Source organism: Globicephala melas, chromosome 7 (genome assembly GCF_963455315.2).
Source record: "Globicephala melas chromosome 7, mGloMel1.2, whole genome shotgun sequence".
NCBI lineage: Eukaryota > Metazoa > Chordata > Mammalia > Artiodactyla > Delphinidae > Globicephala > Globicephala melas.
In genome coordinates this window covers 78644828-78671473 of record NC_083320.1, presented here as the reverse complement: position 1 = coordinate 78671473, position 26646 = coordinate 78644828, and the positions used below count along the sequence as shown (strand labels likewise).

The window sequence follows — 26646 nt, the reverse complement described above, 5'->3', positions numbered from 1 at the left end:
TCCGCCTGGTCCGGGAAGATCCCACATGCCGCGGAGCAACTAAGTCCGTGCGCCACGACTACTGAGCCTGCGCTCTAGAGCCCGTGAGCCACAGCTATGAGCCCGTGAGCCACAACTACTGAAGCCTGCGCACCTAGAGCCCGTGCTCCACAACAAGAGAAGCCACTGCAATGAGAAGCCCGTGTACTGCAAGGAAGAGTACTCTCTGCTCGCTGCAGTTAGAGAAAGCCCGCACGCAGCAACGAAGACCCAACGTAGCCAAAAATAAATAAGTAAATCAATTAATTAAAACAAATACTCATATAATTCCACTTTCCAGAGAAATATCATGGTTTGTTCCTTCCAACTCTCTATTTATCCTATTCCCGCTGACCACGCCTATCTTCTTCATAGTCACGCCTACCTGGTCTAGACTAGATCCTCTTTTGCACCAAACTTAAACCCTCTAATTCTGTCAGTGAACTGGGATATAATCCCCTCATCTCTCATCTGCTGTGGGTCCAAAATAGAGAGTTTTGAACGCTAACAGCTTTATGTGCATCTCAGTGAGTATCCAGTAAATTCTGCACCCTCAGCCTACCCCTCACAACTGCTCTTTCCAGGAGAGATAAGATCAGTCTAAGCCTTTGATGTGCAACACAAAGATGCCTAAGGGATTCAAGGCTAACTTTAGATCAGAGCAAATCCACATTCCAATATCAATGGCGTAACTAAGAAAGCATGAGAGAAATGAATATAATGGGAGCAAATGGGAAGCAGTTCGGTAGCAAGAGTAGAGACTGCTAAGTAGTGAAGAATGACAAATGAGAAAGAGAAGCCAAAGCTGCCAAAAAAAAGTGGCTGTCAATCACAGGAAATGCCACTACCATCAGAGCAGTGGGGTATTACCAGACAGGTTCCCCAAGGACCTTGCACAAAAGGAGAGGAAAATTGGGGGTATTTCAAGGCATGGTGACTTTTCTATGATAACTGTTACCTATGATTTCAATCATCTTCAAAGTTAGAGTGGTTCGGGGAACCTAAGGCCATATTTTAATTAACTCTAAGACTATCTACCCACCCACCTTCCCCCCAAAAAATCAAGGATTTGTGGCCTGGAAAAATTTGTATTATAAGATAGCCCCAAAATGCTGGAATGTCCTAAGTCTCTGAAACTGAACTACTTTTCTGGAAGCTGATGTATTTACCTACTGACCACAATAAACCAAGGACTGCAACAGACCCCACCCAGGACAAAAGCAGAGGAGAGGGTAAAGAAATGCTACATCACTGGAGACAGTTTAGAGTTTGCCAGCTGTGCACACTTTTTGTATCAAACTTTCTATACAAGCTTGGCAATGTTTAAGGAAAACTAAAGTAACATCACCAGGGTCAAGTTCAAGTGTTTAACCCCAAACCCCATACCGCATAATTGCCTTACTGCAAATAAGATATTCAGGGTTTCTCTTAAAATCCCTACTGGTGTCTTTCTTTTGTTGTTTTGAAACCACTGCTGAATCTGCACCAAGTTAAACAAACTTCCTAAGAGAAAAGTGTCCATGACAGATAGAATAAATGATCCCCTTTCAAAGTAAGTGAATTTTAAAATGTAGATGATCATTCTATATCCTTAGTTTTGGCTGCCAATGCAAATGAGTCAGAGAATTTGCCTCAGACAGTGAGTTAATTGTGTAACTCTACAGAGGAAAATGCCATTGGAGAGTACTTGCTGACCTCACAGCTGAAAAAAAAAAAAAAAAAGAAAAGAAAAACCATTTAAAGATGTGGAAACCAGATGTTTCAGACACATTTCAGCCTCTGCTCTGGGAATTTATCCTGAGCAGCCCCTAACAGGCTATTCCTTCTCTACAACTGAGATATGATCATCTTAATTTACTTATTTGTCTTGCTGTGGGAAGAGGCTCACGGATGGGGATTCAGAAATGGAATTTTTCATAACTCCATATGGCTTGGTAAGAAACTTCACTCATGAGCTTCTTGTTGGGAAAGTCGCTTCTTTGAATTCATGGAGAAGTGAATCAAAGCTGTAAAATTTTCTCTTCTGTTCAAGGCTGATGTTTTCAAAGAAAATGCTTGGGAAAGACAGATACTGGAATGCATATATCATTTTTTAAAAAGTGTTTCTGCCTTCTAAAATTTTAAAATAGCTTTTTATAAAGTGAACTTTTCAGTAGAAAATAGAGGTTAATATTTATATTCCATATGAAAATATGCTTTAAAATTTTCAAAGAAGGTGTCGTGGTATAGTGCAGAACGTTTCCTTAACAAAATAAAAACACCAATATATTATTTTGTTTTCATTTCAATGCATTTCTAGTCAGATTTCATAACAGGTAACCATAAGAGAATTACAACAGGTAAATTGGAATATACAATAATTTTATAATCATTGCTCCATGTACTCTGACCTGTAGTGTATATCATGCTTTTTCCAAACATCTTTTGACTAGTTTGACAAAGCCAGCTTGTAATACAGAAAAAAATGAAAAAAGCTTGTATTTCTGGATGCATTCTTACCACTTGATTTCTTTTGTTTGAGCTATCCATTTAAATACCTTTCTACCTCTTTTGTTAGACAAGGAAAGTTTCTTTTGTTGTTTTGTTTTGTTAAATGTAAGGAATGACATAGACCTAACTGTGAATATAAACAACAGACCAAAAAAGGCTAAATAGAGAAAACCCAAAATACCCCATATAGTACTCTAAACAATGCTTTAATTCTCATGATACAAATTAATACTGCTTTATGTTCACTGTTGTGTTTGATAGTGAAAAAAATATGAATTGCTCAAGAAGAAAACTGACAAATCCTTGTATAAAATAAATAAAGAGAAAGCAAAATTAACCTAGATCTTGATGTTATGCTTGCTAAGCAGCACATAGTTATAGAATATTTTCCCTTTCAGCATGTTTCTCTCTGGTAATAACTGCAGCCATGCGGATTTCATTAGAAAGCTCGATTGCAATGCACAGCCTTGCAGCCTCTTTTTTCAGTGTGAGCCAGTGAACAGCTTTCATGCTGAACAGTGCAATCCATTTGGCCAAGATGGGGTCTGGAATTTACTAGAGGAATGAGCAAGTCTCTTTATTTTCATTGCACACCATCAAGCTTGGGAAATATACACCTATTTGCCAGAAATGACAAAGATGATCATAAAGCTAGTAAGAGTTAAACCCACATGGATAAACTTTGAAATGCTGTCAAATTTGCTAATGATCAAGTAATTTGGAGTTGTTGTTGTTGTTTTTTAAAGTGATGTTGTATATCACCAAAATATAAACCTAGACAATAGGAGTTCTGTCCTAGAGATAGAGAGGAGCAAACCCAAATGTTTGTTAATAGTATGCTGCACATTTGAGGCCCGGAGTGATTGCACAGTGCTTCACGCTTCAATGTGAGACAAATTATTGATCAGTCAGCCTAGCATAAATTGTTTACAGTTGGTTAGGCCAATGTAGTATTAGAAAACTATTTAGGGAGGGAAGAGAGTTGAATTAGAAGGCACGAATCTGCTAGCAACTATCAAGAACAAGGCACTTTAAACTCTTGGTCTCAGTCCCATACTGGTAAAATGAGAAGTCTGAAGTCGGGGACCCCTAAGGTTTATTTTTAACTCTTATATCCTCTAATTCCTTAGATAGTAATTTTTTTAAAAGACACTTAAGGACAAGAGACTTCAACTAGTTTAAATGGATTATGAAAATCAAAAAATGTACAGATAAGCAATTCTTTCTAGCCATTGTATTGAATCCAAAAAAGGAGAAGGGAAAAGTAACATTATCATGAGCTCCTACTAGGATACAGAAGCTATGCTTATGGGTTCTATGGTTTATATATTCCAAAAAATAGCTGTCATTATTCTTATTGGATAGATGGAAGAAACTGAAGCTCAGGCAGTGATTTATACAAGGTCACACAACTGGTCCACTGTAGAACCAGAAATAGAAATCAGAGCCAACATAGTATTGTGTCACCACTTACTAAAAGGAAAAGGAAGTTATTGGTTAAATAGATTTTCAATTTCAGTGAATGACAGCTAGAAAAATTAATAAATTATTACTTCCTCTGAAAGGTGAAATTTTTTAGATTAGGACTCATTGTACAAAGGACCATCTTAGTAGTTTAAAATTCTGAATTGAGAAATACTTTAAAATAAATGTGTGCTTAAAACTGTCAAGTACACATGCCAAGGGTACTCAACTGTTCATAAGGCAAAATAATGGGAAGTTTGGGTCTCTTTCAGGAACAGTGTGGAATATTAATATTATTTAATAAACTAAAAATTATAGCATAGACATTTCTGCTATTTAAGTTACTATCTTATTACTAGACAAGTTTAAGAGGTACCAAAAGTTTAAGAAAAACTACCAGGAAGAAAACTTAAAATTATTTAAAAATTTTTTTCTGTTAATTTATTTTTTTCCTGCAAACATCTGTTAAAAGAAAAACTGAAGCATACTTAAAATTTTGAGTTTATCTGAGCAAAAATACATTTGAATTTGGCAGCATCCAATCTAACAGACAGAAAGGAGCTCCGAGGAGTGGTACAAAATGCAAGACTTTCATAGGCAGAAGGGAGCAGGCAGAAGGAAGTTTTAGTAGGTGAAAAAGCAGGTTGGTTATGGCAAGGTTACTCTCCTTCAGCAGATGGCAGGGGTCTATCAGGCAGATGACCTAACTGGTGGTGATCAGGAGATTTCTGACTGACTGGTTTAAGATTCCATTTCTGGGTGAGCCGAAACCATACTTAAGTCTTGGTTTGGTGATGTGGGGCTTAGCATAAGGGACTCCATTTGGAGCTTGCTGTCGTGTTTTTAGTACAACATATTTTTACTTCTGGAGTAAAATATCACGGAAATCTTAGTTTGAGAAACCTTGGCAGACAAAATAATTCTTACAAAATTTTTTCAAATAAAGATCTTTTAGAGAACAGATACAGGGCTCCCCTGGTGGCGCAGTGGTTGAGAGTCCGCCTGCCGATGCAGGGGACACGGGTTCTTGCCCCAGTCTGGGAAGATCCCACATGCCGCGGAGTGGCTGGGCCCGTGAGCCATGGCCGCTGAGCCTGCGCGTCCGGAGCCTGTGCTCCACAACGGGAGAGGCCACAACAGTGAGAGGCCTGCGTACCGCAAAAAAAAATAAAATAAAATAAAATAGAGAACATATACAGCTTTAACATTTTTAAAAAGTAACAATAATCTCCATCACAATACATTAGTAAGCACTACATGTCTCCTTCTCTACTAAAAGCCTTAGTACCCCTGTACTTCAAAATAGATGTACTTGCATTGCCCACTAGTGCTCGAGTTGCTTGAGAATAGGGCTTGGTCCCCAGCACCTATCAAAGTACCTCATGGTATATTCTTAAAACAGCCAAATTGGAAACGAGTAAAAGTTTAGTTAATGAGGCTTTACCCTATGTGTAAAGTGTCCTATGAAGGACACTTGGGAAGTAGGTGACTCTCAAAGGGGAAAATGACTTTGATGTTCCTTGTGTTCTCTGACCTCTAAGTATCAGATGCACTAAGGTACTGTGTATTAATGACAGGCTTTTTCCATATAAGGTATAAGAGCAGTATCCCTTGGAGTCCAGAAAAATGCCAAGCAGCATCTCCTATTGAACTGTGGCATTGTCAACTTCAGCTTGGGGAAGAGAGTAAAGAACAGTATTTCTAATACTGCTGGATTCATATCTTGCTGCATGCCAAGAAACATACGTTCTCGTTGGAAATGGTCTTGATGGTGGCTGATTGCACAGGTCAGGGGACAAAGACTTAACAATAATCTGATAGTCAACATAGAACTGTTAGCGCTATGTTATGATTATTGTCTTGGGAATCTTTTCACATTGTTTCTATGGCAAAATGCACTCCAAACTCAAAACAATCATTTTAAACAGTGATCTATTGGGAGACAGCTCATGTATGACTTAACACTATCTGAACTACGTTGGGAACAAATGTGAACCGAAAAAGACAAACCAGATAAAGAACTTAGGAACTGGTAGTTAGGTGTGTCCCACTTTTTCTCTGCTGTAGTTAAATCTATTTTTCTTTTCTTCAATGTCATATTTGCTTGCCTTGGATTCCTTTAAACTTTTCCTCAGTTTTTGATTTGTATACTAAATTCTCAATTATATTGCATTAGTCATTTCCCTCAAATGGATATTTTGGCTTACTTTTCTCCTTCATTGTAAGCCAATTTTCATTGGTTTCTTTTGCCTTCAACTCCTTTTCTTTTCCTATTGCTTACCTTTCCAAGTTTTTAAAATAAAGTCAAAAAAAAAAAAAAAAAAAGTCAGGGCTTCCCTGGTGGCGCAGTGGTTGAGAGTCCAGCTGCCGATGCAGGGGACACGGGTTCGTGCCCCGGTCTGGGAAGATCCCACATGCCGCGGAGCGGCTGGGCCCGTGAGCCATGGCCGCTGAGCCTGCGCGTCCAGATCCTGTGCTCCGCAACGGGAGAGGCCACAGCAGTGAGAGGCCCGTGTACCGCAAAAAAAAAAAAAAAAAGTCAAAACTCTATCACCTTTGGATAATGCAGAAATACAATGTTGTGTTAAAACTTTCTTTCAGGTTATCAGTTCAAAAAATAATTTAGCCTCAAGTTTCTATCTATGTCCCCCAAAATTCCCCTCATTCATATTTTTTTCCCAAAGCTTTCTAACAATGAAAACTTAGCCACTCAAGGCAGCTGACCCAGGGAACCCTTTGGCAGGAACAATAGCTGATGTAATCTTCCAGCTGAGGCCACAAAATTTCCCTTGTTCCACAAGAATGGATAATAGTGCATTGACGACATTTTGTGAATTCACAGAACAAGCAGCAGGCGTGTACCACAGAGAAGCGCGGTCTGGCAAGTACAAGCTCACCTACGCAGAAGCGAAGGCGGTGTGTGAATATGAAGGTGGCCATCTTGCCACCTACAAGCAGTTAGAGGCAGCCAGAAAAATTGGTAACAGCTTTGACAATAATCTTCTTCTTTTTCACCCTTGGAAAAAAAATTTTCCACCTTCCCTGCAACCCCTTATTAAGACTTTTCTCTCTACCCCTGCTAATAGTTCCTCTGGCTTCTCCCATCTTCTTTGCCTAGAGCTGGTAGACAATTCCTACTACTAGTAACTTAGTTGGGGTCACACCCCATTGGGAGCTAATAAATAAACATCAAAAGAAAATGAAGACATCATTATCTCGATATCATTTAAACCCCTCATTAATTTTAATGCCATTGCTATTCATTTTTAATATCATTCTATCTCTTCTTGACGTCTGTGTGTCATTTTCCTCAGCTGTTAAATGATGCTACTATGTTGTGTCTTACAAGGAAATTTACTTGGTAGAAGAAATAGTGAATTTAGTGGATATTTTTTCAATTATTTTCAATTTTTTCCTTTTCTTTTTTTTACATTAAGTGGGAGAATGCATTTGTACTTTAGGATCAAAAGCCATGAGGAAAAGGAGGATAAGCAAGTTGTAAGGTGCCAGATGAAAGAAACTGGGAAGATGATGTCAGGACACCTGGTGAAAACCCAGTAATTAACAAATGCTCTTTGCTTCTTTATATTAAAAAAAAACGGGTTGCTACTGTCTCTCCTGGACTTTCAGGAGAATCCAAAAGGCCACCCTAATTCAGAATTTTCTTCTCCACTGAAGATATCCCTTTGCTGATAGGAACATACCTGGCAAAGCTCATACTATTATTATACATTACCCAAAACAAAAATAAAGGTGTTCTCGAAAATGCCCCCAAGTCTCCCCAGATGACTGCTCAGTCTATACCCTTAGGGCTGTGTGTGTGACGCAGTAAATGGAATGAGGTATACAAAGGCCAGAGACACTACTAGCCATGGGGGACTTGTAGTCAAATCGTTCTTGGGTGGCATCGGCAAATATTAAAACAGCCTCCAAAGTTGAGTAAGGAAAACAAGGCTGAGGCTTTGTTTGAAATGTATGAGTACTTTTATCCCTATTCAAAATTTTAAAATATTGGTGATAACTTTTTTTTTTTTTTTTTTTGCGGTACGCAGGCCTCTCACTGCTGTGGCCTCTCCCGTTGCGGAGCACAGGCTCCGGACGCACAGGCTCAGCAGCCATGGCTCACGGGCCCAGCCGCTCCGCGGTATGTGGGATCTTCCCGGACCGGGGCACAAACCTGTGTCCCCTGCATCGGCAGGCGGACTCTCAACCACTGCGCCACCTGGGAAGCCCTAGTGATATCTTAATTGATCCTGAAGGAGAAATTATCATCTGAAAAAATTTTTTTCAGTATTGATGGTAATTCCAGAAATTAACTCATGGCACTAGCTCGGTCATTTGTGAAAAGAAGCCAGCTCTGAAATTGGATGGTTTTCATATCCATGGTATTATTATTTCCTAGTCCATCTGCTTCTTTTTTTTTTTTTTCCAAGTAAGATGTCATTTCCTAGTAAAAGTCAGATGTTACAAGAACTTTTATATACATTCAAACTTTATTTTTTAAGAAAACAGTTCTTCCCCTTTTATATGAAGTGGATTGGGCAGTTAAGACACTGTCCCTGTTGCAAGGGGCCATCTTGGTTGAGATGACCTTCGCTCAGCTGAGGGAATAACCAGTTAAGCCATCACCCTTCCATTCTCTTGCAGGATTTCACATCTGTGCTGCTGGGTGGATGGCCAAGGGCAGAGTTGGATACCCCATTGTGAAGCCAGGGCCCAACTGTGGATTTGGAAAAACTGGTATTATTGATTATGGAGTCCGTCTGAACAGAAGTGAAAGATGGGATGCTTATTGCTACAACCCACATGGTTTGTGAAAAACAATAATTTTATACTATATAAAAACAGGTACAGGTTACTAAGAGCTTAGTAAAAAGAAATGACTTCTTCTTCCAGAGAGAGAGCAATTTAGTAACGATAATTATTAATAACAACTACCATTCATAGAATGATTATGCTGTGCCACACACTGACTTATGTCTCTTCATCCACACTGTCACTTTATTGTTATACCCATTTTAGAATTCAGGAAACTAAAGTTCAAGAGCTTAAGTAACTTTCAGACAGCCAGTAATTAGTAGGCAGGTGAGATCACGACTTAATTCTTTTCTGTGCCAGCGAACTTCCTGATTACAGAGGACAAAAAAAAAAAAAAAAAAAAAATTATAAACTTGTCACAGTTAATTAGCTAAAACCAACAAGTAGTACTACCAAATGTTAACTGTTCAAAATTATCCCTTTAATAGAATGAGAAAAAGGAGACAGAATAAACAAAGTTTTTCCCTAATTTCTTTTTGGGCATAAATTCTTAAACTTCCAAACTAAGCAACCCTCACTCTGTGGTTTGTTTTAACAAATATATACTGGATATGCTAGTTATTATTGTAAGTACCTGTTTATTAATATTCTTTTTCCATGGTTGATTGCAGCTAGGAAAACTTTAAAGAGAAAATTAACACATTATAATTACTATAAACAGTAATTCTTGGTCCATGCTGTTGGAGAAAAAAGTAGACTGTTGTTTTGGGATGTATTTCCCCCAGGATAATATTACAAAGTGTTACAACATGTTACAAAGTATTTCCCAGATATATGATCATAAACATCCTCACGTGGTGTCCCATTTGGATCTACCTTAGAGAATGGCCATGACAAAGTAGGAGATTACAGTGAAGTTCTAGCATATTATTATAGAATTTATTATTTAATAATATTAACCATTGGAGAACAGTTTCTCACATTTGCAACTAACCTCTACCTCACAATAACGTATACTCCAAGTAGAAAAGAATTTTTCCTAGAGCTGTCACCTATTCCCACTTGAGACAAAATATGAATAAATGGGGGTGGGGTGGGATGAACTGGGAGATTGGGATTGACATATATACACTAATATGCATAAAATAGATAACTAATAAGAACCTGCTGTATAAAAAATAAATAAAATTCAAAAAATATGAATAACGTGCATTCATATAGACTATAACTTTCAAATCACTTTGACATACTTTAAGCCTATAGTATACTACATTTAGTCCTATATTTAGTCATTGTTAATAATTCATATATCTTCTTTTCCTCTCTTTCTCTCTTCCTTTTTCTTAAATATATTTATACAGGCAATTCTCTTTTTACTCTTAAGAGTAACTTCTATTTCCAAATATATTATCTGATTCTTCTACTTGATAAACTCCAGGATCTCTGAGCATCTACTCAATCATTTCCAAAGGTCAAAGTCTAAGGAAGATGTAGAAGTATAAATGGAAAGATTCTTACAGTATTCCATTGCCCTTTTATAAGAATGCCACCTTAACTTACAAATTTTTATAAGCTGCTTTTGTTTCTCATAGAGGCTGAATGCTTTTTACTCTGGGAATGTGTGTACAGAATCCTGGGAGACTAGTGCTTACTCAAGTCTCAGCTTACTTTTGGATTCAGTGATATACTGATTATTTAGAATGTGGTCAACCTGAAGGGGACTGGGGGCCACCTGAACTAGCAATGGGAGAACAGTTCATTGAAAAATAATTGGAATGAAAAAAATCATAATGGTATCAGAAAAATAAAGCAATGGTTATTAATTAATCAATACCACCAAGTTAGAGTTGATTGAAGCAAGGAAGAATAGGGTCATTCAGAGGTGTTCAGAAGTCAGCTTGCTCATTCGAGTTCTGAATGTGTGGCATGATGCCGACTGCCTCCTGTATGAATACTTCTTAACCAATTAGCTGTCAGTCCTCAGGGACCCAGGCTGCTTTATAAATCTGTCATTTTCTAAGTAAGCAAGAGATGAGGCAATAATTATATGTAACATGAAGTATAGAGCTGAATAGATATAGCTAAATATAAAAACAAGTTAGTTCAATATTTGAATATTTTTCCTAATCTAATGATATATACATCAAAGATAGGATGCTATGGGACAGAGAAAATCACTCCCAAAGCGGGCACTGTATATGCTTATCTGCACATATAAACTATGTATTATATAATATTTAATAATACAATAAGAATAGCTTATACTTTGCATAATACCCTTAAGCTATCCTTTATATTTTATCCTCAGAATAGTCCTGTGAGGGAGGTAACAGGAGAGACATGACTATATTTATTTTACCAATGAAGAAACAGAGGTATAGACTGGACGCAGAGCTCAGACTAGATCCCTGACGCTCTTTTGTCACTTCCTTGCCTTTCTAAGAGCCTATTCTGCCCTGGGGTGATAAGCTTCCTTTACTTCTATGGTGTGAAGGATTCTAACACAATTTTTTATTGTAATAGTTATTTTCAAGGAGAATATTCTTGTAAAAAACTTCTAATTGGGGAATTCTCTGGCGTTCAGTGGTTAGGACTTGGCACTTTCACTGCCGAGGGCACAGGTTGGATCCCTGGTCGGGGAACTAAGATCCTATGGGCTGCGTGGCACAGCCAAAAAAAAAAAAAAAAAAACCCTCTAATTGATATAATAAAAAATCCTTTGAATGCTATCCAGAGTCACCACTACCATCACCACCACTCAGATTATTTTTGAGTTTCCAGTTTGTATCTTTTTTTCAAGACACTAGACATTTAGGTGATATGGAATTAAAATTAACTGGGGCCCTTCCACAGCTTTCTCTCTAGGCATACTGTAAAATCACTGTTCTGGAAGAGATTGTTTGTTCTTATAACAGGTTATGGGACAGGACAGAAATCTATGAAATGGTAAATGACTTGAAAAAACCAACATGGATATGTCCACCAAATCCTCAAATAGTATTAGGATTAAGGTGCTAATGTAAACCAGTAAAAGGAGTATAGAATGATTATAAATTATTCCTTTTAACTGGATGAGTGACCTTCAAATTCCCTAAGTGATCTTCATATTCTATAATGATTTTACAAACAGAATTTATTGGACTCATTATTCTAAGTGTCTGAGTCCCTGAAGACACAGTAGTGACACCACAGAACAAAATCCGTGTCATCTTGATTGGGCTGTTGGTAATATGGGCATATGTATTTGTCAAAACACATTTAAGTGTACATATAAGACATGCATCCCATGCTTAAAACGTAAACAGAGCAAAAATGTCAACAGGAGCACAATTATTATTCCTTCTTGCTGTTTTACTTTTTAAAAAACTCACAAGTGGGGACTTCCCTGGTGGCGCAGTGGTTAAGAATCTCCCTGCCAATGCAGGGGACACAGGTTCGAGCCCTGGTCCTCGAAGGTCCCACATGCCACGAAGCAATTAAGCCCATGCGCCACAACTACTGAGCCTGTGCTCTAGAGCCCGCCTGCCACAACTACTGAAGCCCGCGCGCCTAGAGACCGTGCTCCTCAACAAGAGAAGCCACCCCAAGGAGAAGCCCACGCACCGCAATAAACAGTAGCCCCCGCTGGCTGCAACTAGAGAAAGTCTGCGTGCAGCAACGAAGACCCAATGCAGCCAAAAATAAATTAATTTTTAAAAAGTTAGAACAAAAAAAATTCACAAGTGGTCTATGTTCATTTTAGAGAATTTAGCAACTATTAATGAAAAAACATTTATTCTTCAGCTACAGTTACACACAATATACTATGGATGCTATATATTAAATCATTTTATTTTTATTTCATAAAAAGTACTAAATAGATGGACACTAAGAAATGAACATCTTTTTTAAAGTAGGAATCATTTTTTAAAAATGCTTTCTTATCATTTTTTTTTTCTCTCTTCAGCAAAGGAGTGTGGTGGTGTCTTCACAGATCCAAAGCAAATTTTTAAAACTCCAGGCTTCCCAAATGAGTATGATGATAACCAAATCTGCTACTGGCACATTAGACTCAAGTATGGTCAGCGTATTCACCTGAGTTTTTTGGACTTTGACCTTGAAGATGACCCAGCTTGCTTGGCTGACTATGTTGAAATATATGACAGTTACGATGATGTCCATGGCTTTGTGGGAAGGTATGTATTGTTTCTCCATACAGGAAGCTAATGAACATCCGATATTTTGCATGATGTTTCTTTTATTTCTCTCCAACTGTCCCTACAACATTGATTTTCCAGTTTATCTATTCTCCTGCAACAGAGTATCCTTTTTTAAAAAATTAATTTATTCATTTATTTATTTTTGGCTGAGTTGGGTCTTCGTTGCTGCACGTGGGCTTTCTCTAGTTGTGGCAAGCTGGGCCACTCTTTGTTGTGGTGTGCGGGCTTCTTATTGGGGGGGCTTCTCTTTATTGCGGACCACAGGCTCTAGGCGTGTGGACTTCAGTAGTTGTGGCTCACGGGCTCTACAGCACAGGCTCAGTAGTTGTGGCGCACAGGCTTAGCTGCTCCGCGGCATGTGGGATCTTCCCGGACTAGGCCTCGAACCCGTGTCCCCTGCATTGGCAGGTGGATTCTTAATCACTGCGCCACCAGGGAAGCCCCAGAGTATCCTTTTTTAACCACGACTTTTTTTTTGCTCTGATACTCATAACAAGCCATAGTCAGCTGCTATGTCTACTTATTAAAATAGTTATAGCTGCTTTTTGATTTGTTAAGTTGTAACAATTAGTTACATATTCTATTTATAAAGACCTCAAGATTTGACTAACAGGAGAAAGAAGATGTATGAGTTGGGAAATTTTGGGGGGTTTTAAATGTTCTGATTTCTGTCAACCTCCTAAAAATAATTATAAATTCAATAATTGTTGCCTTTCTTCTGTGTACAAAGCATTGTACTAAGCATTATGGATATAAGGCAAATAAGTAAACTATAGCCCCTTCTCTCATATAGTTTAGCTAAATATACAATGGATATCTTTTTAAAAATAACTTTCTTTGCCATAAAAAACAAGTATTGCTTTCCTCAGTATTTTTCCCTGGGTTTTTTAACATGCTGGGACACACTTTTTTTGTGTTCCCATCCATATCTTTAACATAGTTTAAATTTTACAATACGAAATTTGCAACATTTTACAAAATATTGTAAATTAAAGAGTGTACAGTTAAGGTGTTTTATGTATTCAGGTCCCCACTTAATAATGTGTATTTTAGACTATCCATTATCAATAGGTTATCAGTTATCAATTCTCTATTATCCATAATAGTAATTTAATGAAAGAAAATAGTAGTGGGGATAATAAAAAATGACAGACAATATCTTTTTATTGACTTTGAAATCTGTAACTTAAATACAAAGAAAAACAAAGGCATTTGTTGCATAAATGAACAGCAATTTTTGGATGGAAAGTGGTTTTTGTTTTGTTTTGTTCTTTAGCTGAGACTACTACTATAGAAAAAAATATATAGTTTTTTGAAATAGTTTGAAGAAGACTAGAAGTAGGGTTGGAGGAATTAAGAACAAAGTCTTTTTTGAAAGACTGGACCTCCTACCTTGGGAATTAAGGTAACATTTTTATTCTAAACCTAGTTTCAGAAGTCAATTACAGCTCTAGATAAAATCATAAATGATTTTTTAATCTACAGGCTAATTTGTTATTTATTGGATTATATTGTGTGATTTACCTTTATAATAGACTTTCTCCCCCTCAGGAATAAATTACATTGTTTTAGAAACTGATAAAAACCCTTACTTTTTATATTATCATGTGCAAGGGAATTCCCTTCAAGCCATGATTCAGATAAAAATCACACCCTCTTATGTCTATAAGGTCCAACGTAATTCTTTCCCTTTTAAATCAGCCATACACCCATTCTTCTCTAACTGTGAAGACAACTTCATGAGATTAATCAGAAACAAATTTTAAAAATTTCCAAGTAGATTCAAATTGTCTACCACACAAAAAGCTTTGTAGACACACAGTTATGCCACAAATTCTTAAGAATCTCATTAATGCTGTGAGAAGGATATTTCAAACAATGTTTTAACCCCTCTTCTCTCTTACAAATTCAAGTAAAAATAAATAAATATAACAATAAAATGTAAAATAATAGAAAAATGAGCCATTACTTAGGGGAAATAAAGTACGTCAATTATCAGTAAGAGCCACTTGCAATAGCTATATAATAATCATTCATGTGACCTCTCTTTTTAAAAAATTCTCTTTCAGATACTGTGGAGATGAGCTTCCAGAAGACATCATTAGTACAGGTAATGGCTCTAAATTGAAGAACAAAACTTTGATTTGCTTTCTCAGTATGAGTGAAAATGAAGGACCCAGTAGTTATTACTATATACTTTTTAAAGTCGAGAGAGCTGAAGACAGATATAGCTTGCTAGCTTGTAAAAGGCAAAGAAGTGCTTATTTATACTTAATGACTTTTATCAACTCCTTGCACTAAAAATGTATACTCTGGTTATTAGCAGGAAATGCAGTCTGAGATAGTCTTGAATCTGCAAATCCATAAATACTGCTGTAGCTTATAATTCCCATAAAATGTGGTAATAAAATGTCCAAACTTTTCATTGATAAAGGATTAAAGTAATTTGTAAAGTTGTTAAAAATACCTTCTATCACTGAAAAAAATTTTACATCGTATTTATTGCATTTTCACATTAGTACAGCAATCCCCAGAGAGTCTTGTGAAGAACACAGTTCTGTTAGATGTTTTTAATAGATATTACATGAGAAAAGGGCTCTAAGGTCAAGTAAATTTGGGAAATATTGGATTAAACAATGTGAAACAGGTTTCTTTATTAGAAGATGTCAGAGAACTTTTACTTTGCTAATTATGCATAGTAAATCTAAAAAGGCTAGCTATAATAGGTAAAGTTTTCCAAATCTTTTTCCTCTTGCTAATTATTTTGTGTGACTTTGTTCCTTGAAATGTACCCCAAGAAATGTCCCTGTAGCAGCATACATTTATCTCAATAAGCAATACCATTGCTATTGCCTCAAACTGCTACTTTCTGACTAAGAACTTTTACTTTCTTAGATGTCTTCATTTTCCTTTTTATTTTCATCACCAGCACCAGTAATTGGCATTCTTTTTTTGTTTTTAATTTTTTAAATTAATTAATTAATTAATTAATTTTTGCCTGTGTTGGGTCTTCGTTGCTGCACGTGGGCTATCTCTAGTTGCCGCGAGCTGGGCTACTCTTTGTTGTGGTGCGTGGGCTTCTCATTGCGGTGGCTTCTCTTGTTGCAGAGCACGGGCTCTAGGCACACTGGCTTCAGTAGTTGTGGCACATGGGCTCAGTAGTTGTGGCTCGTGGGCTCTACAGCACAAGCTCAGTAGTTGTGGCGCATGGGCTTGGCTGCTCCGCGATATGTGGGATCTTTCTGGACCAAGGCCTGAATCTGTGTCCCCTGCATTGGCAGGCAGATTTTTAACCACTGCGCCACCAGGGAAGTCCTGGCATTCTGACTTGCTCTATTTTTCCTCCACATCATAAAAAAATTATCACAATACTTCTCCAACTAAAAACAACAAAACTACATTGAGTTGCAATTTCTAAGCAGTCCTTAAGCTGAGATACTACTAGCTAAAATTAGTCCCACACCCTAGCTTTGCAGTACATGCAATTCTCAATTATGAATCATTACAAGAGATGGAAATTCTTGTTCAGTCTTGGACTGATTAATGCTTAAAATTTATTAATTCATTACTCTGTTACAGTCTCCCTAGGAAGAGTAATCTGTTAAACTTTTTATTTATCTTTTATTCTTTACTTGAGAACATATTTTATGTTAACAGAAAACTAAAAGAAGACATTTTATGAGATGTAGGAGGTATTTGTGGTGTGAGAATCCTATTTTTAAAATAAAAACAAAATGAACAGAGGGAGAGTCAAAAAGAAGGCTGAAACTTAATATTTTTCCTGTTTTGTTTAAAACAGACAAAACTTACTCCAAATGTAACACCAAATCAGTGTTTTTCTTGCACAACTGCAAGGAACTAAAAAAAGAAAAACCCACACAATTTATTATTCAAAGAGAAACAAATCAACAGAAAAGAGCACAGCTAAATAAAAAGCCAAAGATTTAGCAAAACAGCAGGAAGAATACATTGATATAAAGTAATAGAAAAAGAAGATATAAAATATATTTAAAGTATTATCCTATCAGTCAAGCATAATGCTGTTAACATTTTGATTTAGTTTTCTTCTTAAATATATACTTACTCACCCCTGGATATTTATATTAAAAAACAAAACCAGAAAATAAATAAACTAAAAATTACCCATTACTGTACCACTTTAAAAAAAGGTATGTAAAGAAAGAATGTGCCCACCCTTCTCATCTCTCCCCACCCAAAAAAGGCATTGGATAACTATGTGGTGACCGTCCTTCCAGATGTCTTCCTGTATTATACAAACATTATATATCAATACATGGAGACCATGGAGCTATTTTCAAGTCAGAGTATAATATTTAGATCATTCTAATTCTTTTTAATGACTACCTAATAGATACCATAATTTGTCATATACCAATATTTAACATCCTGAAGGTGGTTGTTTTTTATTTTTCTTTCTTTTGCTATTGAACATTTCACCAGACATTTTTAAACCTCTATTTTGTAGTGCTATTTTATTTTTAAAAAGTAAATTTCTAGAAGTGAAATTTTGGGATCGTAGGTGATGTGCACTTAGATGTGGATAGATGTCACCAAATTAGCACTAGCCCTACAGTGCCAATTTGTATTTTAACCAGTTGAGTAATCTGAAAAAAAATTTTTTTAAAAAATTTAAACAACTCTTTCAAGTTTGAGAAAAGTACAGTGGGGCACAGCATGAACTCTGAACTCAAACCTGGTTCTGCCACTTATAACCCTGTGGCCTTGGGCAAGCTACTCAGGTTTTCTGTGCCTCAATTTCATCTATAAAAATGACTATTTTAATAGTATCCAACTCATTGTGTTGCTTTGGAAAATAAGATGAAAGGCACTTCAAGCTGTGCCTTTCATCTTATATATATGGGGTTTTTGTAATGAATTCTGGATTTGTGATCTGTATTCAGAAGGTCTTTCCTTCCTGAAAAAGAAAAATATTCCTATATTTATTTTACACAATAACATTTTTTGTTTTGGTACATTTTGGTCTTTAATGCAGGTAAAATGTAGTTAGGTGCTTTGTGTAAAGGGATCTAGCTTTGTGGGCTTTTTTTTTAACAAATGCAAGGCTTGTTGCCCTCATTTAGTAAATAATCCATCCATATCTTAATGGTTTGAACTGCCTGCCATTCTCCTGTAATTCTATGGATGTGCCTTCTACAAAGAATACCTCTGAAAACAAAATAGACAAAATTTCCTCTAGGACAGATTGGAGAGCCACAGGAAAAAATATGACAGTCCTGGTCCCAGTTGGCAGTGAAACTACAGACTCTACAGCTTGAGAATCTAATTCTGAATTCTGGGAGTCCTGTTCATGAATTTTTATATTCTCCTATGAGAATGAGTCTTTGAATTGTCAGCCAAATTGAAGGAGAGTAACATCATGGTTCTTTTGCACCTTCCTCCTCCCCAGGAAATGTCATGACCCTGAAGTTTCTAAGTGATGCTTCAGTGACAGCAGGAGGTTTCCAAATCAAATATGTTGCAGTGGATCCTCTATCCAAATCCAGTCAAGGAAAGAATACAAGTACTACTTCTCCTGGAAATAAAAACTATTTAGCTGGAAGATTTAGCCATTTATAAAGCAAAGAAAGACATTCCGCATTTATGTTTCTATCTTTTGGAGCCCCTTTGATCTCACTTTTATATTATTATTATTATTAACATTTATTTATTATTTTTCTAAATGTGAAAGCAATACCTGATAATTTGGGGAAAATTGGAAAATACAGAAAACTTTAAATGAGAGAATAAAATCTCCCATAATCCCATTGCATAAAAATAACAAGCATTAACATTCATATATTTTTCTTTTAGTCATTTTTTGATTTGTGGTATATGTATATATGTATCTATATGTATTTGTATTTCAAATTTTGGAATGCTGCTCTATGTACAATTTGATATCTTGGATTTTTTACCACTGAACTTTACGGTGTACACGTTTTCCCCTATCGTTGAGTATTCTGCAAAAAACATGATTTCATTTACAGTATTCTGTAAACTGTCCATGCTATGATTGTTCCATACTTTATGTAAGCCTGTCTATTGTGGGAATTATAGGTAGTTATCATAAATGTTGTTTCAATAAACATCCTTGGACATATATGTATTTGTACAGCTCTCTAATTATTTGGGATAGGGTCCTAGAGGTAGAATTACTGAGTCAGAGATTAATTAAAAAAAATGTTTTTGAGGGAGATAAGCTGGACTTTATGACACTAATGGGGAGTCGTGGGCTGGTAGGCTGCACTACTCACTCAGCCTACAAAGACATCCTCTAGGGAAGCGAGAAAGTGAATGGAGTAGGAAAATAGCAGGTCATTAACCAGCAGCATTAAGGGTCCATTTGACCTTTGTGGTATGGACTAACAGGAGATTGGTCAGCGAGTCTCTTTTCCTCTGGCCATGTTCAGCTACACAGGACAAAGACAGATTAGTGAGAGAGCAGGAGTCAGCAGGGTCAGTTTTGCCAAGTGAGTATAAGACAGGGGCAAGGGAGTAGAGGATATGGGTAAGAAGGGATTGCAATGATAACCCAAGGAATTTAGTTTGATAAGGGGTGAAGAGAGGACAGTAAGGAAATGAGGGACAGTAAAAAAGTGGTGGCCTCAAAAAAAAAAAAAAAAGTGGTGGGCTCAAAGAATTGTCAAATCAGAGTATGAAAGGGGACGCACTGGAGAGATAGTAGGTAGTGGTCAGAGAATGAGGTATTAAATATAACCTTCTGTGGCAGGCAGAACAGTGTTCCCTCCCAGGATGTCTGCATCCTAATCCCCAAAACCTGTGAATATGTTACCTTAGGTGACAAAAGGGACTTTGCACAAGTGATTAAGTTAAGGACCTTAAAATGGGATATTATCCTGGATTGTCCAGGTGGGCCCAATGTGATCACAGGGGTCCTTAAAAGTGGATGAGGGAGGCTTAAGAAAAAGAGTCAGAAAAAAGACGTGACAAGAGAAGCAAAGTCAGAAAGATGCAACATTGATGACTTTGAAGATGGAGGAAAGGTGCCATGAGCCAAGGATTGTGGGTGGCTTTTGGAAGCTGGAAAAGGCAAAGGGATTCTCCCCTAGAACTTCCAGACGGAATGCATCCCTGCTGACTCATTGATTTTAGCTCAAAGAGTCCCATTGGACTTCTGAACTACAGAACTGTAAGATAATAAATTCATGTTGTTTTAAGCTACTATGTATGTTACAATTTGGGTGGAGCAGTGATATAAAGGTAATATACCTTTTAATCAGTTTCATGCAGGGTTAGACTTAGGAATAAAAGTCTAACTCTAGATGACAAAGCATAAACAAGAAGAAGCTGTAAACAGAAGATAGCTATTTTCTAAACTCAGAGAAATTAATTTAGGTGAATATTATTTAAGGCTAGTATAACATTTCTCTGTTCATGTTTTCCTGCCTACATGTAAACTGTTTTTACTTCCTTGATCACAATTTTTTTTTTCCACTATTGTTTTTACTCTTTTCCTCCCACCCATAGTCTTTTTGGTCTTTTTTCCCCCCAGTTTTTAAAAATTGAAGTGTAATTGACTTACAATATTATATTAGTTTCAGGTGTACAATATTGTGATTTGATATTTTTATACATTACAAAATGATCACCATTTTAAGTCTAGTTACCACCTGTCACCATACTAAGTTATTACAATATTATTGACTATATTCCCTCCACAGGCGTTTTGGTCTTTATCAGAATTAACTTTTTTTTTCCTTTGGAAATTTTGATAATGGAATTTAAATAGTAAATTGAAGAATGTGTGTTAACTTGAAAATTACAATGCACTCTAGGATATAAGGTATTATTATTGATGATAATGAATATAAATCCTCTAAGATTTTCCTGAAAATAATATTTAGATGTATGAAATATTTAGAATGATGTTAAATGTTATCTATTACCACTGACCCAGATTCCCCTATATCTCAATGGTGTAGTGAGAGTATTATATGAGACTATTATACACAGGATCAGAGATGGGTTATAATGACTTCTAGCGATTTGACTGAATTAGTTACAAGCCTTCCTACTGAGATTTAGGATACATTATGATCATATTCTAAGATCTATAGAAATTCTTGAAAAGGAAGAATTATATATAGAGATAATTTTTAATAATAATTTTAGTAAAAAAAGTGACCTTGTAGAACATTTTTAAAAACTTGATTTTATTTATTCAATTTAGCATCTTTTGCATGTCTACTCTAGTATTCTTTATGTTCTAGCAATTCCACTTCATTTGAATGTTTTCAGTTTAATACCTGCTTAAATGTATCTGTAGGTTTTTTTCTCTATTTTTTTTTCTTTGTCATGTTTATGTGTGGGTTTGGGAGGTTCCTTTCTTTTAAGTTTTACTTACTTTCAATTGAATGTGATCTTGATATCAATATCATTCTCTGAAAATAAAACAAACTGACTAATGTTTAAACATGTACATACGTACGTATTCAATATTTTATTTAATATAACATTTGAGTTCAGATTTTTTTGAAGAAAATTTTTTGGAAAGGAAGTTTTTTCAGAATATGTTTTACAACTCATTCCCCTCAAAAAAATTTATTTTGAAGGCAAGTTGTTTTCATGTCTTGTGCTGTTTTTAAATGTCTAAAATATATATCCACAGCTATTTAATTTCCTTCTGAACAAATGCCCAGCAAAGAAAACCACAAGAAGAAATGACATCCCACAAAACCTCAATATATAAAAGTAAACTCCCTAAAAACACAGGCTCTTGGGCCTCCACTGGGAAAGCCACATCCTTAGCAGTATTCATAAAATATAAAACAGTTTTTGAGCACTTATTTGACTGTCAAACAATTATAAATAGGACTATTACTTGCCTAAGTGTTAGTAACCTCACAGTAGTTCTCATGATGTCAAAAGAAAGGTTACATGGTATTAGATTTAACTGAGTCAAGATGTTCATTTAAAATAAAATTACATGTACAATACAGTACAAAAACTAATTTTCATGTTGCTTTTTGAAGTTCTATCCCTGCTACAGTAAACAGGAATCACTTGCAGGTATGTTTATATACCTGATAAGTATGCCTCATCAACAGTTTATTCACATATTGTAGGCAGAAGTAGGAAAAATTGCTCCAGTATATGAGCTGTTTCTTGCAAAACCAGAAAGAGCAAGGTTAGAAGGTAAAAATGATTAGAATTGTAACGAGTTGGTTTTTTTTTTTTTTCAATTTAAAAGTTACAGGTAATCAAGTTTAAAAGTGCTATAGGGCTTCCCTGGTGGCACAGTGGTTGAGAGTCCGCCTGCCGATGCAGGGGACACGGGTTTGTGCCCCGGTCCGGGAAGATCCCACATGCCGCGGAGCGGCTGGGCCCGTGAGCCATGGCTGCTGAGCCTGCGCATCCGGAGCCTGTGCTCCGCAACAGGAGAGGCCACAACAGTGAGAGGCCTGCATACCGCAAAAAAAAAAAAAAAAAAAAAAAGTGCTATAGAGGACAATACAGTGCTAGATAAACACCAGTGTTCCAGCTAAAGTGTTACTGCTATGGGGAGAAGCAACATGTATGCTCTGCCTAAACAGCAGTATCTTCAGCACAGTTGATCATCTACTTAATACAGCTCTTCATCTAGTCAACTAAGATTTTTCTTTTTCTCTTTCTGCTTTCAATTTAATTTAATTTTGGGCTAGTTTATCTGCTCATATTAACAAAACTTAAGAATTTACAGCTGATGTATTATGAATATTCTTCCTCCTATCCTGTTTCTCCATCTACCCATTTTTGGTCCTCAAGAGCTATTTCCAGTGTCTTCAATATCCTTCAAAAGACAGTGTATGTAAATGCATATTTTTTCCCTTCCTCACTCCACTTTTTTTTTTTTTTTTTTTTTCTGGCTTTTCAGAGGCCTGCCCAAGGGACTGGTTTCTGCCTTGCCTGACTCAGTGTGCTGATGGGAAAAGAATGGATGTGTACTTTGAATACCAGGTTGGCCAGCACAATAGCTTGTTACACTAGAGAGACTGCAGTACTGCAGACAGACACTAGGGAGAGGAGATTATGGGCTTCTGAGAAGCAGCAGAGGTAAACCTCTTTAACTGGGAAATCACTTGCACAAGTCCAGAGAAGATACATACCCGGAAAAGGTTTGAGAGGTTCCCAAATCTCTAGCTAAGCTGATTCGTTTTTTCAGATGCCCAGATCTCAACAGATGAGCACAAGGCATACAAAGCAACAGGGAAACACGGCCAAATCAAAGGAAAAACGAGAATAGCCACAACAATTTTGAAAAATAAGCAGAAGTTTGTAAAACTTTCTGATTTCAAAACTTATTATAAAGCTTCATGGGACTTCCCTGGTGGTCCAGGGGCTAAGACTCCACACTCCCAATGCAGGGGGCCCAGGTTCAATCCCTGGTCAGGGAACTAGATCCCACATGACACAACTGAGAGTTCGCACGCTGCAACTAAAGATCACCCATGCCGCAACGAAGAGCCTGCATGCCACAACTAAGACCCAGTACAGCCAAATAAATAAATAAATATTAAAAAAAAATAAAGCTTCAGTAACCAAGTGAATGTGGTATTGGTATAAAGATAGACCTATAGATCAATGGAACAGAGTCCAAAAATAGACCTACCCATGTACAGTCAATTGAATTTCCACAAAGATGCCTATGCAATTCAGTGGGAGAAAGGATACTCTTTTAAAGAGTGATGCTAGAACAATTGGATATCCATATGCAAAAGAAAGAAAGAAAAAAGGAAGGAAGAAAGACCATTGCCTTATACCATTTAGAAAATTAGCTCATATTAACTGACCTAAAGGTCAAAATAAAACCTATGAAATTTCTGGAAGAAAATATAGGAGAAAATCTTAGTAACTATGGAGTAAGCAAATATTTCCTAAATAGGACTTAAAAAACATAAACTATAAAGGGAAAATGAAACATTAGACTTCACTAAAATATAAAACTTTGCTCTTCCAAAAATACTGTTAAGAGAATGAAAGAACAGACTGATAGAAATATTTGCAAAACATACACCAAAGGACTTATATCCAGAACAAAGAACTCTTAAAACTCAATAATAAAAAAGACAAATAAAATTTTTAAATGGGCAAAAGAATTGGGCACTTCACTAAAAAAAGGTATATGGATGGCAAATAAACACATGAAAAGGTGCTCAACATTGTTAGCCATTAGGGAAATGCAAATTAATACTACTCGATATTTGCTAGAATAGCTAAAATTTTAAAGAAAGAAAGAAAAACCCCCCACCACACCAAGTTTGTTTGTTTGTTTTAATATTTATTTATTTGGCTGCATCAGGTCTTAGTTGCGGCATGTGGGATCTTTAGTTGCGGCATGTGGGATCTAGTTCCCTGACCAGGGATCAAACCCAGGCCCCCTGCATTGGGAGTGTGGAGTCTTAGCCACTGGACCAACAGGGAAGTCCCACCACATCAAGTTTTGATGATGATATGACCAGCTAGAATTTTATTCATTGCTGGTGGGAATGCAAAATGGTAGACATTTTAGAAAACAGTAGGTAGATTCTTAAGAAGTTAAATGTAAATGTACTCAGTGTCTGTCTGCAGTACTGCAGTCTCTCCCTAGTGTCTGTCTGCAGTACTGCAGTCTCTCTAGTGCAACAAGCTATTGTGCTGGCCAACCTGGTATTCAAAGTACACATCCATTCTTTTCCCATCAGCACACTGAGTCAGGCAAGGCAGAAACCAGTCCCTTGGGCAGCCCTCTGAAAAGCCAGAACGTTGGATGCACATTCCACTTTTCTGTTTCCCTCCCAAGGGAGAAACTGAGAGTCGGGAGTGCCAGGTACTTCACTGGGGGTGGGAGGATGGGGGATGGGGAGGAACTAGGACAGGCAAATAAGAACTTTCCTACCTGCTTCCTTATGTCTCTTCTTGGCTTTGCATTCACCTGGCATGTTGCAACCTCTTACCTGGTTTCTGGAATTCTCATAAAGGCAATTTGGCACCTATATTGTTGTTAAGTCAGTGTCTCCATGGGGAACAAAGGCCTGGAATTTCCTATTCCACCATTTTGCTGATGTCGCTACTCTTGTTTACATTTTTTAATTTTGAAAAATTAAACTTATAGAACAGGGAAGAGCTAAATTGGACTCCATGTTTGGTCTGTTTCTTCTACTTTAACCTTTGCTTTTCATTGCTTTTGTTATTATAATCATACATAATGGCCTGCCTCAGGGAACCCTGCCCCTCTGCCTCAATGTTAAACTAAAGTGCCTCTGTTCAGCTCCCAGGGAGAAAATCTGACCCTGCCCACCTGTGAATGGCTGCTAGAAAGAAGAAATTAACACATCCCCTCACCTAGGCTGGTCATTCCAGGAGATGTTTTGTAAGAATGATGACCCTTTTTACTTTACTTTCCCACCACCTCTCCCTCTCTATTCTGCCTTTTTACTTTACTTCCTCACCACCTCTCCCTCTCTGATTCTATAAAAGAAACTGGCATCCAGACCCCGATAGGATGGTTTATAGGAGACACTAGTCTGCCATCTTGTCAGTCTGCCGGCTTTCCGAATAAAGTCGTCTTCCTTGCCTCAACACCTCGTCTCCGACTCATTGGCCTGTTGGGTGGCGAGCAGGGCGAGGTTGGACTCGGTAACACTTACAGAAGAGTTATAGGCTACTATAATGAATGCTCACCTAGATGTACTCACAAAATATTGTTAATATTTTCACCACATTTGCTTTACCTCTCTGTCTCTGATATAAACAAATATACTGAACCATCTGAAGTTAAATTGCAGACATCACATGTTTTGGTTTTTTTTTTTTTGACATCACATGTTTTACTCTAAAATCAATCCTTTAAAACAGCGTGATATTTGTCCAATGATGATACGACCAACACTCGATATAATAGTGTTGAATTTCTTGCTTACTATAGAAAGATTTATTTATAGGATGTTTGGGATTGGCAGGCTTTCAGAAGCGTACGTGGATAAACGTCAGCAATTGAAGTGTGGTGACTTAGCGAGGCTGTTGTTGACTGGCGCTCTAAGTCACGTTTACTGGACTGAGCTCATACCTGGCTGGCTGACTGTCAGAAGTGAGGACATGACATTGATTAGTTTGGTGTTCACTGAGGTAAGTAGCTGATCAACCGAACAGGTTTAAGACCAGTTCTGATGGTTACTTAGTATCATGGCTTCTGAGTAAGCAGTGTTTTCCTGCATTTGTGGGGACTCCTTTATTCTCAGTCTTCTCTTTTCGTCCTCATTCAGCCAAAGCTGAAAGAAGGACCAAAAGTCCAGATTTTCACCATTGTTGTTCATGGTTCTTCAATATCGAGGTTCCCTTTATGGAGATATGATTTTCAATTTGCACATTTATCGTTGTGATCTTATCTTGTTTTTGTCTTTGAATCATTTGTTGAATCATTGTTAGCCCAGTGGCTGTGTGGAATCATTTTAAAGTTTGGACAACAGACACTGAACAACAGTGAGACAAACAAGTAAAACTATAAGTACCTGTAATATTGGTAATAAAAGGGAAAGGAAGATACTCCATAACCGTGAACCAAGACTCTACAAGCCTGAGGAATAAAACAAGGCCTAACAACTCCCTGAGTCTACCTTAGTCAGTTTGTTTTTTCTTTTAACTTGGCTATAGATTGTTTTATCCCACCCAAAGTGTTAGTCCCTGTATGAGAAGTCTTAGTAATGGCACAGACTCCCTC

General features: G+C 36.9%; 2 protein-coding genes across 5 annotated transcripts in view; one reads left to right on the top strand and one right to left on the bottom strand.

The window, feature by feature from the left end:
* The window catches only part of NMI (N-myc and STAT interactor), a 108688-nt gene that overhangs the window by 65872 nt on the left and 16170 nt on the right, over positions 1-26646 (bottom strand). The gene's annotated exons all lie outside the window — the stretch shown is intronic.
* Positions 1778-26027, top strand: TNFAIP6 (TNF alpha induced protein 6). Of its 3 annotated transcripts, XR_009564635.1 has the most exons (7): positions 1778-1952; positions 6815-6952; positions 8620-8781; positions 12677-12905; positions 14999-15039; positions 25198-25299; positions 25889-26027. XR_009564635.1 is itself a non-coding variant. In XM_030852800.2 (6 exons), exons 1-6 carry the CDS (start codon positions 1859-1861, stop codon positions 18525-18527), a joined length of 834 nt encoding a protein of 277 aa, XP_030708660.1. In that variant the 5' UTR covers positions 1778-1858; the 3' UTR covers positions 18528-19385. The 3 variants fall into 3 exon arrangements, 2 of the variants coding, with proteins under 2 accessions (XP_030708660.1, XP_030708661.1); XM_030852800.2 differs by lacking the exons at positions 25198-25299; positions 25889-26027 and adding an exon at positions 18358-19385; XM_030852801.3 differs by lacking the exons at positions 6815-6952; positions 25198-25299; positions 25889-26027 and adding an exon at positions 18358-19386.

What these genes read in the sequence shown, in the direction of transcription:
- TNFAIP6 (XM_030852800.2), top strand. Translation starts at nt 1,859, where the DNA reads ATGATCATCTTAATTTACTTATTTGTCTTGCTGTGGGAAGAGGCTCAC. An exon ending in TCATAACTCCATATGGCTTG is followed by an intron (nt 1,953 to 6,814) that starts GTAAGAAACTTC and finishes GTGAATTCACAG; the next exon opens with AACAAGCAGCAGGCGTGTAC. An exon ending in GTCCATGGCTTTGTGGGAAG is followed by an intron (nt 12,906 to 14,998) that starts GTATGTATTGTT and finishes ATTCTCTTTCAG; the next exon opens with ATACTGTGGAGATGAGCTTC.